Consider the following 17,902-nt stretch of genomic DNA (forward strand, 5'->3'; position numbering starts at 1 on the left):
AGCATTTATAATGTAAACAGAATTGGTCCTAGCACTGAACCCTGTGGAACACCATAGTTGACCTTTGACCTTGCATTTTTGACTCATGCAAAAATTGGAGTCTATTAGATAGATATGATACAAACCACTGCAGTGCAGTACCTGTAATACCTACAGCATGCTCTAATCACTCTAATAGGATATTATGGTCAACAGTATCGAATGCTGCACTAAGGTCTAGCAGGACAAGCACAGAGATGAGTCCACTGTCAGAGCCCATAAGAAGATCATTTGTAACCTTCACTAAAGCTGTTTCTGTGCTGTGCTGAGCTCTGAAACCTGACTGAAACTCTTCAAATAAACCATTCCTCTGCAGATGATCTGTTAGCTGTTTGACAACTACTCTTTCAAGGATTTTTGATATGAAAGGAAGGTTGGAGATTGGCCTGTAATTAGCTAAGACAGCTGGGTCTAGAGATGGCTTTTTGAGTAAAGGTTTAACTACAGCCAGCTTGAAGGCCTGTGGTACATAGCCGATTATTAGAGATAGGTTGATCATATTTATGATTGAAGCATTAATTAATGGCAGGACTTCTTTGAGCAGTTTTGTAGAAATGGGGTCTAAAAGACACGTTGATTATTTGGAGGAAGTAATTAGTAATTAATTAAGTAATAATTTCTCTAATGATTAAAATTTTATTTGTGAAGAAGTTCATGAAATCATTACTAGTTAATGTTAAAGGGATGGTTGGCTCAACAGTACTCTGACTTTTTGTCAGCCTGGCTACAGTGCTGAAGAGAAACCTGGGGTTGCTCTTATTTTCTTCAATCAGTGATGAATAGTAAGATGTTCTAGCTTTACAGAGGGCTTTCTTATAATATACCTTTCCTTATATTGTAAGGTAAATACCCTACAATAGTATACAGAAATCCCAACATCCCCTATGACCAAGCACTTTGGCAACAGTGGAAAGAAAAAACTCCCTTTCTGCTGGAGGTAGAAACCTCCGGCAGATTCTCACAACCCTCCGGCAAAACCAGGCTCAGGGAGGGGCTCAAATTATTTTTCCACAACACAAACCAGGCATGAACATGAAGAACTCAAAAAGAAGTTTTAAAATGCTTATCAACCACTTGATCAAAATTACAAAAATGATCAGTTTGTATGGTAAATAAGAGTAACAGGTTGGACATGTTATGCTTTAACACATCAGTTAGCCATTCTGAAATATCAAGAAAAAGATGAAGATGAATTGGTCCCCTCATTGAGTCCCCAATGAGGGGACCCATTCAGAAGGATTTACATAAGAGTCACTGGTGGCACAGGCAATTCAGGGACACAACTTTATTGCAGAGATTTTAAGCATTAAAAAACTTGCAAACAGAAAAATTGGTGCAGAATATTATAAGTAAGGAAATGCACCAGTAAAACATTAAAGGCCAATTGTTAAACATTTTATAACTTATATTAGCAACTGAACTTGTACAAAGAGGATTGGAGACATGGAATTTTGAGGAGGTTGGCCAATTTTTATACAAAATACACCTCGTCCACCTTGTGGACTCAAATGTAATTTACAACACCAACCAGTAAGAGCAATTTCTCCTTTATGCTACAGCTTCATATTGTATGGGTAATCATACGTTTCCTGTTCTCTTCACTCTTGGTTCCCTCTGGCTCAGACGAAGCTGTCTCTCCCCAAGGTTTGATCTGTCTTATTTGTTGCTCTGGTTGTTCGGCCATCCATGCCTTTGTTATACAGTGGGGGTACTAATGTCACTCTGGAGGATGGGGGCGGCATCATGTATGTACGTCTGGTACGGGCAGTGGTGTAGGAAACTGGTCTCTGTGGCCTTTGGGTGGAACTAATGCTAGAAAAACAGGAGACACAAGGTGAGGTAATCCAAGCTGTTATCGGTTGCTAGTTGTGGCCTGCTATACAGGCAGCCACGAATAGAGAAAGGTTACCACTTTACAACCTTTAAGGACTTATTTATTTTACTCACCATGATGGTAGGATTTCTTTCCCAGACAAATAGGCCAGCACTGCCCCTGCACAAATAAGAAGAAGGGATCCTCCCCAGCCAACAAAAATTGCCGCTCCAAGTTCAAACCTGAAGTGAATGCAGATGTGTTTCATTGCATGGATTTTTAAAGTTAATATCTATTTTTAAAAATCAGCTACTATAATATGAATACCACTTGAAAATTACTCACTTCTGTGACCTGAAATTTGGATTCTTAAATTCAGTTATGACTCTGTTAGCCCACCACGAGTAGGTGATCATGCCGCAGCCGCCTACCAGAAAAGAGGCTGTATTTTAAAACCTCTTTTTGGCTATTTTGAAAACTGATCAACCAACATATATGTATTGAAGGATTGTTTACCTGAAGCCAGGTAGGTGATAGCACCAGAAAATGTCACCCTTGAATTGACAATCTCTGTCCCACCTATTTTAGTACATTTCATCCCTATGAGTGTGAGGACGCCACCGAAGAAGCCTGTAATGACAGCACAGACCGCCAGTGCTCTGCAGGCGTGCAAGAACACTGAAAGAAAACAAATACAGTTTATGTTAACATAACAGTTGTGCATTTTATTAAGATAACCTAAAGAAATTTGTATGATTTCTCTGCTTCAAATTGTATCTTCAACATAGAAAAACATAGCAATGAGCTAAAGGAACAGCTGAGTAGAAATTAAAAAGAGAGACTGTAAAGTTTTGAAGATCTCAGCGTATCCTACCAGGCAGGGCCAGCATGGAGGGGTAGTATTTGCAGTCAGACACCCCCGTGGTGTCTGAGATGCAGTCCATCCACAGGTTGGAGTAGTAGTTGGAGGTGGTCAGCACTACGGTGCCCACCTCTGAGAAAGTCCAGTACTCTGTGGGAAGAGTTGAAGAGACCAGAATCCAGCCACATAAGCAGGACACGAAGCAGCCAATCTCCACGTACATCACCACCGTCCTGTATTTCATGGTGAATTCTGGTCTTCGACCAAAATTCGTAACAGTTGAAAAAGTAAGGTCTCACTGCAGGAAATGTGAATGGGCCTCCTCCTTTGTGTCATTGCTGATGTGTAAGTGTCAGACTAGCAGTGTGGATGCTTTGAGCTCATCTTATCTTTTAGATAGTTTTGTCCAGTAAGCGCCTTTGATGTTGCCACCAGGAACAGCATTACGCCTGCCATTGGTTTTAACCTTTTCATCATGGTGTGCCTCTACTTTGTTTAGGTTCCCTGCTCAGATGTCAAATGTGTAAAAGTCATGGTTTTCATGACTAAACATTAACTGTTGTTTGTGTGATGTTGTGTGTGTGTGTGTGTGTGGTGGTGGTGGTGGTGGGGGGGGGGGGGGTATTTCATAACTTTCAAGTTTCACGGTGATCCCAGATTTCAGAATTGTTAAACGTATTTGTTTTTCATTGTTTCATATCTGTTATTGTGTAATAACAGAAGACAGCATGGTTTCTGGATCATGTTCAAATGGGGCTTATTTGCAATGGTAGACCTTTAACCTGTGTTTGTGGATGAAGTTGTTTCTGAGTACATCGCAGTCTTTTGCGACTTAAAATTGGGGAAAATAATAAAAAAATCCTCCAAAATTTATAGAGATAGTTTTCTGCATTTTGGTGAACCATTGCCTAACTTTATGTCTGAGTGTTTCATGTCGTGCTGTTGTAAATAAAACATGCATTTATGCGATTTGCCGTCATTGCATTCTGCATTCAGCCAGAACTGTCTTATCCAAGCTGTCTTGTCATTTCTGTAAATAGTCTTTTGGAATAGATCTCCAAGCTTCGTCAAGGACATTCCAACGCTCTTTGAATGTTGGCTGCCTTTTGTTTCATTCACTGACAAGATCATCCTACATTACTTCAGTAATGTTGAGATGCTTTTGCATGATGTTTCTGAATCTAAGCTTTTCCTTGCTCATAATGTTATGAGTTCCTCAAAACATCTCTCTATCTTCCTCTTTCAGTCTGATGGAGGGAGAGGATCAAGAATTTTCCTCATGCTTTAAATGTTTTTTCCCCCCCCATTGATTCTAGTAGTGGTAACAAAGCACAGTAGTTTATATGGTTTACATTTAAGTAAACCAACCTTTTTGGATAGTTAACTACGTGTGGAGTTACACAGTGAATTATACAGCTAGTTAGAGTGAGAATTCACGGGAGGGATTTAAAAACCACATTACCTCAGTTTCGATGGATCTGCTTGTCTATGTAAAAACAACTCGACCACGTTGTTTATGTATAAACAGTAAGCAGCCATGCCTGACACACCTGCATGAGGGAGAGTTGATGACACACGGGGAAAAACACACACAACAAACCAGTAAGTGGGTGTTCCGAGAAGCTTCTGAAATTGTGTCTTTTATCCTGTCTTCCTTCTCTCACCCCAAACGGTCATGGCAGATGGCCCCGCCCCTCCCTGAGCCTGGTTCTGCTGGAGCTTTCTTCTTGTTAAAAGGGAGTTTTTCCTTCCCACTGTTGCCAAAGTGCCTTCTCATTTGGGGGTCATCCTATGGGTCTACCTTACAATATGAAGCACCTTGAGACGACTGTTGTTGTGATTTGGCGCTGTATGAATTGAACTGAATTGAATTGAATTGAATTGAATTGAATTGAATTGAATTGAATTGAATTGAATTGAATTGAATTGAATTGCAGCTCAGGCTTTGTACATGCAAATAAATGATACTCACAGCCGACCACATGGAAAGTAGATGCTGTTTATCAGATCCCATTTATACTTCTCTGGTCTCCCCCAATGTGTCTGCACTCCAATCCAAAAAATGCAATCACTATGCCAGCCAAACCAATGGAGAAACTGCTCAGCAGAAGCTCCCTGACTCCCTGAAGGTGTGCTGAGACAAAGTCCGGAATGGTCAGGCCCCACCATATCTTAAAGACCTCATTATAACATATTATCCCAAAATAGCACACCAGGGTCAGAGTGCAGGCTTACTTTTCGTTCTTTCTCCTTTGGTCACCTCATTTTCTTCTTTCTTAAAGGGCCATTCCAGCATATTGTGTTTACTCAGGGTACTCATAAGTATTAGATTAAACAAAAGGCTATGACATTTAAAGCAACACACACAGAAATATCAGAAGTTTTATCTTTCACAGGTTTTCAGCTAAATACATGGAAACAAATTAAGTGTTTTTGCCATAGACTGCCTTAATAACAAAGTGCCTAAAGATACCATTTAAAATGGGCAAAGTTGGTTGGTCCTGGCTCAGCTTCGGCGCCTAACAAGCTCATCACTGGACCCACTTCAGTTTGCCTACCAGCCTGGCATTGGAGCGGATGATGCCATCATTCACCTCCTACATTGTTCCCTCGCTCACCTGGAGACCGCTGGAAGCACTGTGAGAATCATGTTCTTTGATTTCTCCAGTGCCTTCAACACCATTCTTCCCTCGGTTCTGAAGGACAAGCTGGAGAACTCTGGAGTGGACCATCACCTCACTACCTGGATTTTGGACTACCTCACCGACCGACCACAGTATGTGAGGACTCAGGGCTGTGTGTCGGACAGGGTCGTCTGCAGTACGGGGGCCCCACAGGGAACGGTTCTGGCTCCGTTCCTCTTCACCATCTACACTGCAGACTTCTCCCACAATTCCACCCAGTGCTTCCTGCAGAAGTTCTCTGATGACTCTGCAATAGTCGGCCTCATCACTGATGGGGACGACAAGGAGTACAGAGGACTGACTCAAGACTTTGTGGACTGGTGCCAGCTGAACTACCTCCAGATCAATGCCAGTAAAACCAAGGAACTGGTGGTAGACTTCCGCAGGCACAAGCATTCTCCACTGCAACCACTGAACATCCAAGGTATGGACATTGAGGCTGTGGACAGCTACAGGTACCTTGGTGTTCATCTGAACAACAGACTGGACTGGACTCATAACTCAGACGCCCTCTACAGGAAAGGGCAGAGCAGGCTGTACCTGCTGCGGAGACTCAGGTCGTTTGGGGTGGAGGGCCCACTCCTGAAGACCTTCTATGACTCTGTGGTGGCTTCTGCTATCTTTTATGGTGTGGTCTGCTGGGGCGGCAGCATCTCTGCTGGGGACAGGAAGAGACTGAACAGGGTGATCCGAAGGGCCAGTTCTGTTCTAGGATGCCCTCTGGACCCAGTGGAGGTGGTGAGTGACAGGAGAATGGCGGCTAAGCTGTCATCCCTGTTGGACAACGTCTCCCACCCCATGCAGCAGACTGTGACAGCACTGAGCAGCTCCTTTAGTGGCAGACTGCGGCACCCACGGTGTGGGACGGAGAGATTTCGCAGGTCTTTCCTCCCCACTGCTGTCAGACTCCACAACAAAGACTTTAACTGAACAAACACACACATCCACACATGTGCAATAACACTAAGTGCAATAATCTTTTCTGGCATCGTTGTATTTTTACTCAGTTGTATATAGCATTCGTATTCTATTTTTATCTTATTGTATATTTTTATTCTATTTTATTCTACTGTATATAGTATATTATTTTATTCTATTCTGTACAGCTGTGTACTGTATTTATTCTTATTGTATTCTAATTTTTGCGTCATAACTTTTGCACTGTCCACTTCCTGCTGTGACAAAACAAATTTCCCACGTGTGGGACTAATAAAGGTTATCTTATCTTATCTTATCTTAAGTTGTTCCTTGTGTGTAGACACAGCACTGTTTCATTTCTTGAGTTTGCTGCCTTTTTTATGCTTGAATGTTTCTCAGGTCAGCATTAAGTGGTTCAACAAACAGATAAGTTTGTTGAACCTTGGACTGATGTGAGAATGAGTGAAAAAGTGAAAGACCGAAAGGTCCAAAGAAAAACTTTGAAAGACCTTCATAAAGCCTGGAGAAGTTTCTCAGAAACACTTTAAAAAAACCAACAAGAAAGTCGTGCTCCTTGGAAGCAAACTAAAAAGAAATGCATAACACTTTAAGATTTTTTTTCTGGAGCCCTCAGTTGATTAAAAACAAGGGAAATTAGGATTAGTAGCTAAAGTGACAAGAACAGCAACTGCAAAGCACTCCACTACATAGCCCTCAAATGAATTTTACCTTTAGTATGTTGTATATATATATATATATACACACACACACACACACACACACACACACGAACACACACACACACACACACGAACACACACACACACACACACACACGAACACACACACACACACACACACACACACACATTTATATAGTTTCTTAATAAAACCCACTCTTATTTTTTCATTTACAGATTCATTTACTTCTAACATTACTCAAATAGGCTATTTTTTGTTTGTTTGTTTGTTTGTTTTTATAAATGTTTACCAACTGTTATGTACTCTGAGTTGTTCAACTCAGAAAATATTTATAACATGAAGCTAACATTTTCCAGAGCTTAATTGTTATTGTACTAAAGATTAATTTGAGGGGTCAGGTGGGAGGCACTGACTGATTGGTTTTTTTTGTTTGTTTGTTTTTTCCTGCTTGATTATGGTCATATTATTTCTATCCATTTGACCCCTTTTAACTTTCTATTGTGACTTGTAGGAATAAACTGTGTTTATAACAAACAGAAGATAGCAGCTTTGTATTATGTGGTAAGAAATGTATTATGTTCATTGTGTCAAGGCTATGCTGCAAGGACTGGTTGCCTGTGATCTTTGCTTGGGTTTCTATATAGCAGTTGCAGTGTCTGGATATTCTAACACTAAACACTTTGTTTTCAAGATTTTCCACAAGGTGCGATGCTCAATTGACAGAGATAGAAGTATTGTATTGTACTGAATCTTTATTTTGAACATGTTAAAATAGTATAACAACAACAAAAGAGGGAAAAAGACAAAGCAAACAAAACGAAAACAAAGCAATAATAATTATAACTTACATGTTCAAAAAGGAGAAGGAAGAAGCATCAACTTATTTAATCCCACCACATATCCACTATTTATTAACTAACAGTCTGCACTTTTTATTTTCTGTCCATCAGAAATCTCTAGCTATAGATGAAATCACATTAATTGTTCTATTTATTTCCTCTAATGTGAAGCAGCCTACCTCCAGTAGGCCATAGCAAGTGTGCAACCCACAAACATCCAGCCTAGTATGCTAAGCAGTAGCCCCAGGATCTGACCCGGTCTCCTCCACATCCCTTTCATTTGGTAAATATATGCAATACACCAGCAATGATAAGAATGCAATTTATACCACATATTAAAATCTTGAAGCATCTGACTGCTTGGTCATCACATGCTCTGAAGTTTTTTTTTACCTAATAATTGATATTTGTTCAAATATAAGAGTTTTTGACATATGGTGCAATCTCACTCCCTAAAGTGCCTGACATAGAGGTTTGTGCCCTGCTTCTATGGCTGTTCCTGCCACTCCTCACTTCTGACAGACTTGATAGGCTAGACCTTGAAGAGAGGCCAGACTGTGACCCAGATCTTGATCCTAAATCTGTCTTCAGCTCAAACCTTTCAGACCTTTCTGACTGGGTGGAACGCCCTGACTTGGTCGTGCGTCTGGATCTTGAGGCAATGCTAGATAAATCTGAGCCCTCCGACCTTGATAATAGCTCAGAAATAGAGGACAGTTTGGTCTTGGATGTGATTTCCGACACTGTGGACAGAGATGTGGTGGACTTGTTTTGCAATGGGTCTGGCAATCCCTTGACAACCACCCTAAGGAAGGAGATGCACATTATTGTCAAACATGACAGTTACATGTTCCACTAAGCAAGACATAATAAAAAACAAATTAGTATTAATTGATAGGTCAGCCAAACTGTTGATGTTTTTAATTATTATTTATTATTATTTGCCTTCTTTCAAGTCATACACATTTACTTTCGATTATTCATCCTGGCTCTTCATGGCACTTCTACTACTTTTGGTCATTTAGGCTTCTGCCTCGGAGGTTTTGGCATACCTGCTCATTATTTTAAATGGCATGTCCTTTTTCTGTCTTCATCATTCTTCTGTTTTCAGTGCTCTAAACATTTAGCACAACTCTTCAGGTTTTGGGGGTACCAGCATTGGTAATCGTTAGCGGGAGTAGTCCTTCTGAGTTTCTGATGTTTCCTGTCCTCCACAGGAATGATTCAAGCATGGTTCTTATAAAGTCACGTGGATCCCTGTATTATCTGCCATTTTAGCAGCATCTCCTTGGCCTCTATACAGTAACTCTTTCCATTAACATCTTGGAAAAGTCCTGCATTTAGAATTGGTAATAGCTCTATCTCTACTGTTTCATTTCAAAGATCTTCACTAAATAGGTTGGTAGGTGCTGCTCTATCAGCCTTACAAGCCTTTCTTTCCACCCTCAGTCGTGTAGCGCCAAACACATCAAAGTTGCCTAGGAGGCTTAATGTTGTAAGGTAAGTCCTTATAATTCGAAACAGCTTTCCTTCCACTCATCTCCAAATCATTTGCACATCTTCTGCCTTACTTTTCTAAGTTACCAAGTCTAAATTCAGTCGGCATCGAGCTGGTGGTGGTATAAAAGTCTTACTCTTACTCCCACTCCTAACTCTTTGCCTCATTATGTTCTGTGTGCTCTCTACTGGCCTACAGCAGCACAAGCCTTAATGCAGTGTCTTCTCTCCACTGTTCCTTGCAACTCTCAGCCTTTCGTAGCCTTTTTTTCTCTCTGTGGGCCATCAGCGGCCCCGAGCATTATTGTCGGCTCTTCTCTCCTGTGCTGCAACTTTCAGCCTTTGTAGCCTTTCTATTCTGTCAATTATCAGAAGCCCTGTGCCAACGCTGCTCTTACCGCTTGCATTTTCAGTCTTTGCAGGTTCTCTGTTCTGTCAGCTATCTGCAGCCCAGGGCCTTAACCCAAGCTCAACCTCTCTGGCCTTTGCTATCCCTCAGTTTTCCCTTCCAATCAAATGGCAAACATAGCCTGCCATTGGAGGGCCACTGCCAGGCCCAGAACTCATGCTGGTATTTTGGGTGGTCTGTTGTTGTTGCTCTTCTCTGTGCTTATGCTTCCTATGCCTTGCCATGCCATGCATTACTCCTTACATGCATAGGTTTCCTTTCCCATGGGCCAGAACTCTGCTGCAGTAAGATCTTTTTTTCTTTTGGGATCTTGCTCTATCCCCTTTCACAGCTGGGGTTCTGTTCTGCCAAGACGGACCATTGTAGTCTAATCATGCAATACCCCTATCTAATTTCTGTTCATTAATAAATTACGTTCATTCTTTCAAATAATCTCTCTTTATTGAAATAAGCTTCTGCATAAGTTCTTTAAGGACAATCTATGGTCTCTCATCTGTCTGCTCCCAGGTTCTGCTGGCTAAATTAAAGCTTTATCACTCCAACTTTATCATGTTGTCAAGGTGTTTGTCATCACTGGTCTAGTCCAGTAACACTCTCCTGGCTTTCTCCAAGCCAATCAGCACTCATGCTGTGTAGTTTAAATCTCATTCTCATTCTCCCTTTCTGTTCCGCTAAGACGAGCCATTGTAGACAAACCGCCAAATTTGTCATTTGTCGTGTTCATTCTTTCAAATGATCTCTCCTTATTGAACTACCCTTACCAAATACCAGATTTGACAAAGAGGGGCAGGTCTAGGGATGGGTATCGAAACCCGGGTCTTGTTGAGAACCGGTTCCCACTGTTTCAATTCCTTGTAATTGTTTGGCATTTTTGCAAACGATTCCCTTATCGATTTCAGTCACCCCACATGACCTGGCAGGAAACATGGCGGCTCAAACGCTCAAAAGTTTGGTTATACTTTACGAGAACGGATGACAGCAGGGCAACTTGCAATACTTGCAAAGTAGATATTTCATTTAAGGGAGGAAACACTACAAAGATGCAAAAGCATTTGCTCACAAAACAAGCGATGACCTTAAATGAATGTCGTGTTTTTAATTCCGCTCCGGACTCAACCCAGCAGCAGCGGTAACGTTTGAACGTCCTCTCCCGTTAATGCGGCAGGTAAATAATCAACTAACAGTGCATATTATGTTAGCGCGATCTGCCTTATTACAAAACCTGCCATTACTGTGCGCTGCATTTAGGTGACCATGAGGCTCAGATGCTGGCAGTTCTCGCTGCAGTCTACCGGTAGCGTCTCCTTTCAGGCCAGGATAGACGAATGTCACCAAGCAGTGACTAAGTTTGTGGTAAAAGGCTTGCACCCATTTGCCACAGTATATCCCTCTGATTTTCGGTAAGTGAATGTGTTTAATTGTAGGCAGGGACATTACTGGATATTCTTGTGTATTTACTACAGCATAATTTATGTTATACTTTGTTATTGCTACAGAAGAATATTTATTTTATTATTTTACATTTACAATTTTTTTTCCTGGGGACCCTGTGACACCACATTGAAGAGCCGTAGGCTGTGGATCTCTAAAGATCTCACTGTTGGGTTTGTAAGGCCATGTTACTCTTAAATTTCTATCTTGTTCAAGAGAAGATATAAAACACAGTTCTAAGCTAATCAACCTTAGTGTTCTCCTTATTTTTTAAAAAATTGATAAGAGAATCGATAAAGAATCGAACCGTTAAACAGAATCGAAAATGGAATCAGAATCGTGAAAATCTTATCAATTCCCATCCCTAGACAGGTCTGACTGTGTAACAAGTTGTTTGCCATTAAGTGTGTTGATTCATAACACAAATGATCCTCAATTTTGACAAAGTTGCAAAATAGACATACCGTATATTATTAAGACTTAAAATTAGTGATTGAGCCCATACACTTGGCAGGTAATGTTAACAGAGGTTAGCATGGAAAGCCGTTTTCCCATAGACTTATACAGGACTTCTTTTTGCAACCACCATTTTTACAACCATTTAATGGCCTTCAGATAGAAAGCATTGGCCTCATTTTTCCTACCTGGAAGCTACATTTCTCTTCTATACTGTCCAAGCACTTACTTTTTCTCTCTTCCACAGAGCGGTGTGCACACTGACCATAGATAAAAGGCACCACCAGTGATGTGAAAGGCTGAACCCACCCAGCCAAGAAATATTGGGGTGCCAAGGTTAAACCTGTTGGTTGCAAACCAGAGAGATGCTGAGATCATAATTTTAAAATTTCCGTTTTATTCAATGTCGGTTAACATTTATTCTGTGTAACTATGGTTACTTACTGGAGTCCAGTGGGACCAGGGTCAATATGTATTGCATAGACATACTGTGCATAGACACCATACCCAGATGTGGACAGCACTCCTGAATGCAAATCAAATTTAAAAAAATAGAGTCAAAAGTTACACTGGCTGCTATGCATATTGCATATGCAACATATGTTTGTATGCATAAGATATATAATACATTTTGGGGTCAGCTTGAAAGAAAGGCAGATGTGAAATGTAATCTAAGAGTCATAGATGCAAAATTATAAGACATTTTGTCAGTTTTCAACCAATTACTCATTAATTGACCTTTAAGACCTTGGTCGATTTGGGCCATGTTTTAATGGATTGTTTGATGATGACATCCCTACAACGTTTCATCAGAATTCATTCAGAATTGTTCAAGTTATCATATTTACAGACAGAAGGAATCTCATGCATCCTACCAAAATCATAACTGCCTGGCAGAGGTAAAAACTTGAATATTCTGGCAATTATTTCATGGTTCAGTGGTAAACGCTTCAAAAAGGATATTAAGTTACTGTGCTGAATGTCAACAGTAAGTTACCTTTATCCAGCCTTGACACAAATTAACCAGCAAAATCCATGAGCAGACAATGAATAGAACTTAAGTACACAAAGCCATCCCTTTGTGTACTTTTAGAAGCCCTCCCTTCTAAAAGAGTGATAATATGGTATTCACACCCTATGATTTTATAGTAATTAAAGTTAGACATTTACCACTGATGATGTGGCAACATCCACCAATGTAGATCTTCTTGTATTTTGATTGTACTTTTCCTCCAATGTAGGTGCACTCCATACCCAGCAGACTAAGTACAAACCCCAGCATGCCTACAGAAAGAGCCGACATCAACAGGGCTCTCACTATTTGGACATAGTCTAGAGTGACAATAAAGGACAGACAAAGGTTTATATAAACATTCTTGATTTGCAAATGAGAATAAATACAGCTTGAATACTGAATATGTTGACATACCTTCCACAGACCAGAGTACAGGGAAATCCTTACAGTTGGTGACAGCAGTTGAGTCTGTAAAACAAGATCTCCACAGACTAGTCCAGTGCCAGGCTACCTTGATGACAGCCGAACCTCCCATGCCCCCAACGGAGGCAATCTTCCAGCCCTCCATTGCCATAGTGCAGGCCACAAAGATCCAACCCAGTACCGTCATCAGGAACCCCCAGATCTGAACCACTCGAATTTTCATTGTATGGATTGTTGTTGTTTCCTTTCTAGATTTCTGACCCAGAAGCTTTTGTTTATTTAAGCTTGAATCCTTTTTCACCCAACTGCAAACCACCAGTTTGTTGAGTTTCTTTTTTAATTTTTAAGATGGTAGTTGGTGATTCAAGCAGTCCTCGGTCTCCAAACTCAAACAAATGCTCTTCTCAGAGAGAAGTGAATATCGTGTTTAAAAAAGGGGATGTGTGGTGTTGTTATCAAGATATTTCTTTTTGCATGTCTGTGTGGGATAAAGTAGTAATGCAGGTCCTCATGGGCCTGAGATTGCTTACCTTAGCATGTATCTCAAATTACCGGAGACATATCCACTGTTTTCAGACAGCTTAAAAGAAGAAGGACCTATTTATAGCATGAGGCGTTTTCTTTTCTAATTCATAATTAATACTGAGATTTGTTTTTATATCAGGCTTTTTAAGTTCCCTCCATAATATAGCTAAAAAGCATGGAATTTAAAAACATCACAAAACCTTAAAATAATGAATAGGAAAGGTTACCTAATTAAAAGAGAGATTTTAGAATATTTCTTTACTTCTTCTGCATCTTCCACAACTGCTGGGTCAAACGGTACAATTTAAGGAAGGGTTGCCAGACTAAGGATGTAAAGGTCTAGCTTGATATTTTTTTCAATAATCCGATTGTTCAGTCTGACGTCACTAGCCGTGTCTGGACCTAAACCCCGCTGCAGGTCCATATATCAAACGATCACTATGGCATTACTGAGAGTTGAAAAACTGTCTAAAGTCTTTCATCTTTAATAAAATGATCAGCGTTCTGCTCTACCAGGTGTAACAATTGAGTTTAACATCCAGGCATCCATGAAAACTGAATTTATGACATTTAACGGAGTTAGAAGTTAGCAGGGAGTTAGCTCGCTAGCTTCTATCTAAATACAATATAGCATGTCAAAGGAGCTTGCAAGGAAAGCGTCTGGACTTCTTTAAGTTACTTGAAGACGTTTCACCTCTCATCCGAGAAGCTTCTTCAGTTCTAAAGTCAAATGGTGGAGAGTCCCAGATATAAACCTAGTGGGAGTATCCCCCCACAGAGGGACAAAAGGACCCCCTAATGATCCTCTAATCGCCTGAGCCAAGGTGTGATAAACCTAGTGGGATACTCCCACTAGGTTTATATCTGGGACTCTCCACCATTTGACCTTAGAACTGAAGAAGCTTCTCGGATGAGAGGTGAAACGTCTTCAAGTAACTTAAAGAAGTCCAGACGCTTTCCTTGCAAGCTCCTTTGCCTACGATGACCTGGATGACTGAGAACCTTCACAGACAATATAGCATGTCCTGACTGCGGGGTTTTGGAAACAAATTAAAACGTACAGCTCTGCTATCACTTCCAGCATAAATGAAGACAGAAAACTAAACAGCAGTGACGTTTGTAGGGTTACTGAAGTTGAGCTAGCTGGTATATAATGATGTGCTACGTGACCGCTAGCGACACAGCTATGTTAGCATAATATAAACAAGCTAACTTTTTTTTCCACTTGATAAAAGTTAACGTGAGTGTTCTCGGTGGACATGAACAAATGTAATCGCATGGCAGGATGCTGTAAAAGGACCAAACTTCAGCCAGGAGAACAACTGAGATAATCCATCCACAATACGAGGTTAGTCATTCATATACTGCTGCATGGGCTGGGCTGTAGTTTCATCCTAAGGTTTTAAAAACTGAGCTTAAATAAATGATTAGCAGTAATAAAAGCCGAGGGAGGTCAACAGTGATCACTGACTGTTTTAGGAGCTTTTTGAGATCAAATAGAAGAAAATACATAACATTAAACATGTTAACAACACAAAAGCCATATTAAACGCAGACTACTTTAGCCCCGGAAGTAGGATTCGTCGCGTCATCACTGAACAACCGGATATGTCATAATTCGGTACCATAGTCGGTGACCAATATACCAAAAGCTACACTCATCCACCCTCACTCTTTCCACACTCTATACTGTGCTATGTGATAGAGGCAGAAATGCTGCAAAATTAAATGTTAGCAAATAACTATTTCAAACTGATCCCCATTTTGATTCACAAAATGGTAACAAAGGTTCCCAGTTTTGTTTGACTCTGGCTATAAACCAAGTACAAATGGATTTGTGTCTAGCAGAATTTTTTTCTTTCTTTTTTGACATGTCATGTTTTAATATTTCTCCATTGCCAGCCATAATGAGACAGTGTGCCTTTAGTACATACCGATGTCTGGCATCTATATTTTATTATAAGTGCTTAACCAGTTACCCTTTCGATTTTTGGTACATATAATCCCGCTTTCCAACCATAGTGTGTTAGACTGAGATGCTATGAGTTACAGCACAAGCTGAGCTCCGGACCTCTTAATTTTCCAGATTTTACTTTCCAATTCTTAACTTCATGCAATTACCTCATAATGGGAACTCTAGAATGATGATGTGCTTCTTAACCAAGTTGTGGATGTGTAGGGGTAATGTAAATGTACAATATTGATGTGCTTTTACAAAGCACATCAGAAAAACATTTCTCATTGTGATTGGATTCCGCCTCATTTCTATAAAGGACATGACAGTTTTCAACAGACAGGGAGTTATTTTTGCCAATTTGCCTTAAATTCAGATTCATGAAATTCTTCCTCATATATATGGGGAAACCACAGACACATGGCCTGTTGCATATGGAAAAGATAAATATATATATATATATATATATACATATTATAAAGTTTCTATCTGTCTTGTGTGAAACTTGTGTGAAAAACATACAAGAGTGAAAACAGATATATATAAAAAATTATATAAATGAAACTTGTATGTTTTGGATACTTACTAAAACAATATATGAAAGTGGCCACTTTCATGAGTAAATCATGTAAGCCTTATATGATTCACTATATGAAGTAGGCCACATCTGATGCAAGTCTTTTATAAGTTTTTTCTATTTCTTTTCCATATGGGGTCCCACATAAATGATATTAATAAAGGAGAATTGATGTAACAGGAATGAAACGCTAAAGAAACTAGGGACTGAATATACTAAAGGAGAAAAATATATAACAACAATATAAACACTAAAAAAAAAAAACAAGAATCACTTAGAATCAACCTCAAAAACACACTGAGTCACACAAGCCACAACACTTCCATCCGTCTGTTTTCTTCCACTTACCTAATTCTGGGTTGGTTGGCTGCTGGAGCCTGTGCCAGCTGTTATAGGGAGAGAGGCAGATCCTCCAGTCTATCTCAGGTAGTCCCTACCAATAAGTCAAAAGATTGATAAACTGTCCCTTAAACTGATGCTATTCTGGCCCGCTGATTTTTGAAATAATAAAATCAGACTTTATGTATAAAAATTATAACAAGCAACGTATGAGATCACATTGCTTGATATTTCAACTAAAAGAGTGACCTTTACAAGTCTTCTTGAAATATGTAATAAAGCTGCTTGAAGCATTCTTCTCAATTTTGCCTCCGGCATTTAAGCTGCTAGTTATTAGTAATTTTGCCAGGACCTCACTGTGTGGCGGGCTGCATAATTACAGCATAGCGTCTTTGTGCTGCTCTAATTAGACTTAAATCTGAGGTAATGAGAGTTCCGGGGAGTGATGAATGTTCTTTTAGTTCAGATGAAAGAGCTCTTTTTTTGTTCCAAAGTTCACCCAGCTTATATTAAAGTTATTGTTAGTGTGGTAGAGAAATATACTGATATTTTGGAGGCTGGGCAGCCTTAATATCTTTATGAAAGATGGTTTAAATTAGCTTTAAATTAGATTCCCAGCCATCAACCCTAAAGAGGCCCCTCCCCTTGTAGGTACTTAATAGGCCTAACGCCTGAGCCTGCAACTTTTACAATTCACTAGCCAAACTCTCCCAAATGTCCTCTTTTCTTTATATGGGCTTTCAGACATATACAGAAATATATGTTACTTTGTTTCTTAAAACCTGCAGGATATTTAGACTGTACAGAAAAAATGAAAAAAATAACTTAAAAAAAGAAAAACATACCAAACTGTATTAATTCTGCCAGTCCACTGGTTTATAACCCACATTGTGTGTTTTAGATGCTTCTGACAAATGCTAGTATACTAAAGCAGACATTAACATTAACACTGAGATCACAGCTACCCTATACTGTTTGCTGCTGTTTATTGAAATGGTGCAAAACCAACAATTCAAGTAGAACCTCCCAATATAAACCTATATGCATGTGCTGACCTTCCAAATACTAGATTCCTTCCTATCAGTTTTTTTCTGATATCTGGCATTAACAAGGCATTTTTTTCCCAGAGAACTGCTCCTCACTGTATCTTTTCTCTTTTTCAGACCATTCGCTGTAAATCCTAGAAATGGTTTTGTGGTAAATCCCAGTACACGAGAAATTCTTGAAATACTCAGACTGGCATGTCTAGCACCAACAGCAGACAACAATGCCATGTTCAATGCCACCTAAAACACAATTTTCCCCCATTCTGATGTTTGAGCATTAGGTTGCTCCCATATGATTGGTTGACTTAACAAGCATATTGTGTACCTAATAAAGTGGATGAAAAGTCTAAACCTTTGAAAGGTAGCACTGTTC

The 17,902-nt window shown here is 39.9% G+C and overlaps 2 protein-coding genes across 2 annotated transcripts; both read right to left on the bottom strand.

Moving 5' to 3' along the window:
• Positions 1 to 1,320: 1,320 nt before the first annotated feature.
• Positions 1,321 to 3,049, bottom strand: cldn10d (claudin 10d). The gene is made up of 5 exons (XM_004570394.2): positions 2,727 to 3,049; positions 2,369 to 2,530; positions 2,198 to 2,279; positions 1,987 to 2,094; positions 1,321 to 1,851 (listed from the first exon to the last, which is right to left on the bottom strand). The coding sequence occupies exons 1-5, from the start codon at positions 2,956 to 2,958 to the stop codon at positions 1,659 to 1,661; spliced, it is 777 nt and encodes a 258-aa protein (XP_004570451.1). The 5' UTR covers positions 2,959 to 3,049; the 3' UTR covers positions 1,321 to 1,658.
• A 4,772-nt stretch (positions 3,050 to 7,821) lies between these two features.
• On the bottom strand, positions 7,822 to 14,239 carry cldn10e (claudin 10e). The gene is made up of 5 exons (XM_014410965.2): positions 13,080 to 14,239; positions 12,821 to 12,982; positions 12,095 to 12,176; positions 11,880 to 11,993; positions 7,822 to 8,662 (listed from the first exon to the last, which is right to left on the bottom strand). The coding sequence occupies exons 1-5, from the start codon at positions 13,309 to 13,311 to the stop codon at positions 8,269 to 8,271; spliced, it is 984 nt and encodes a 327-aa protein (XP_014266451.2). The 5' UTR covers positions 13,312 to 14,239; the 3' UTR covers positions 7,822 to 8,268.
• Between the last annotated feature and the right edge of the window lie 3,663 nt (positions 14,240 to 17,902).

The sequence above is a fragment of the Maylandia zebra genome, linkage group LG23 (genome assembly GCF_041146795.1).
Source record: "Maylandia zebra isolate NMK-2024a linkage group LG23, Mzebra_GT3a, whole genome shotgun sequence".
Lineage (NCBI taxonomy): Eukaryota > Metazoa > Chordata > Actinopteri > Cichliformes > Cichlidae > Maylandia > Maylandia zebra.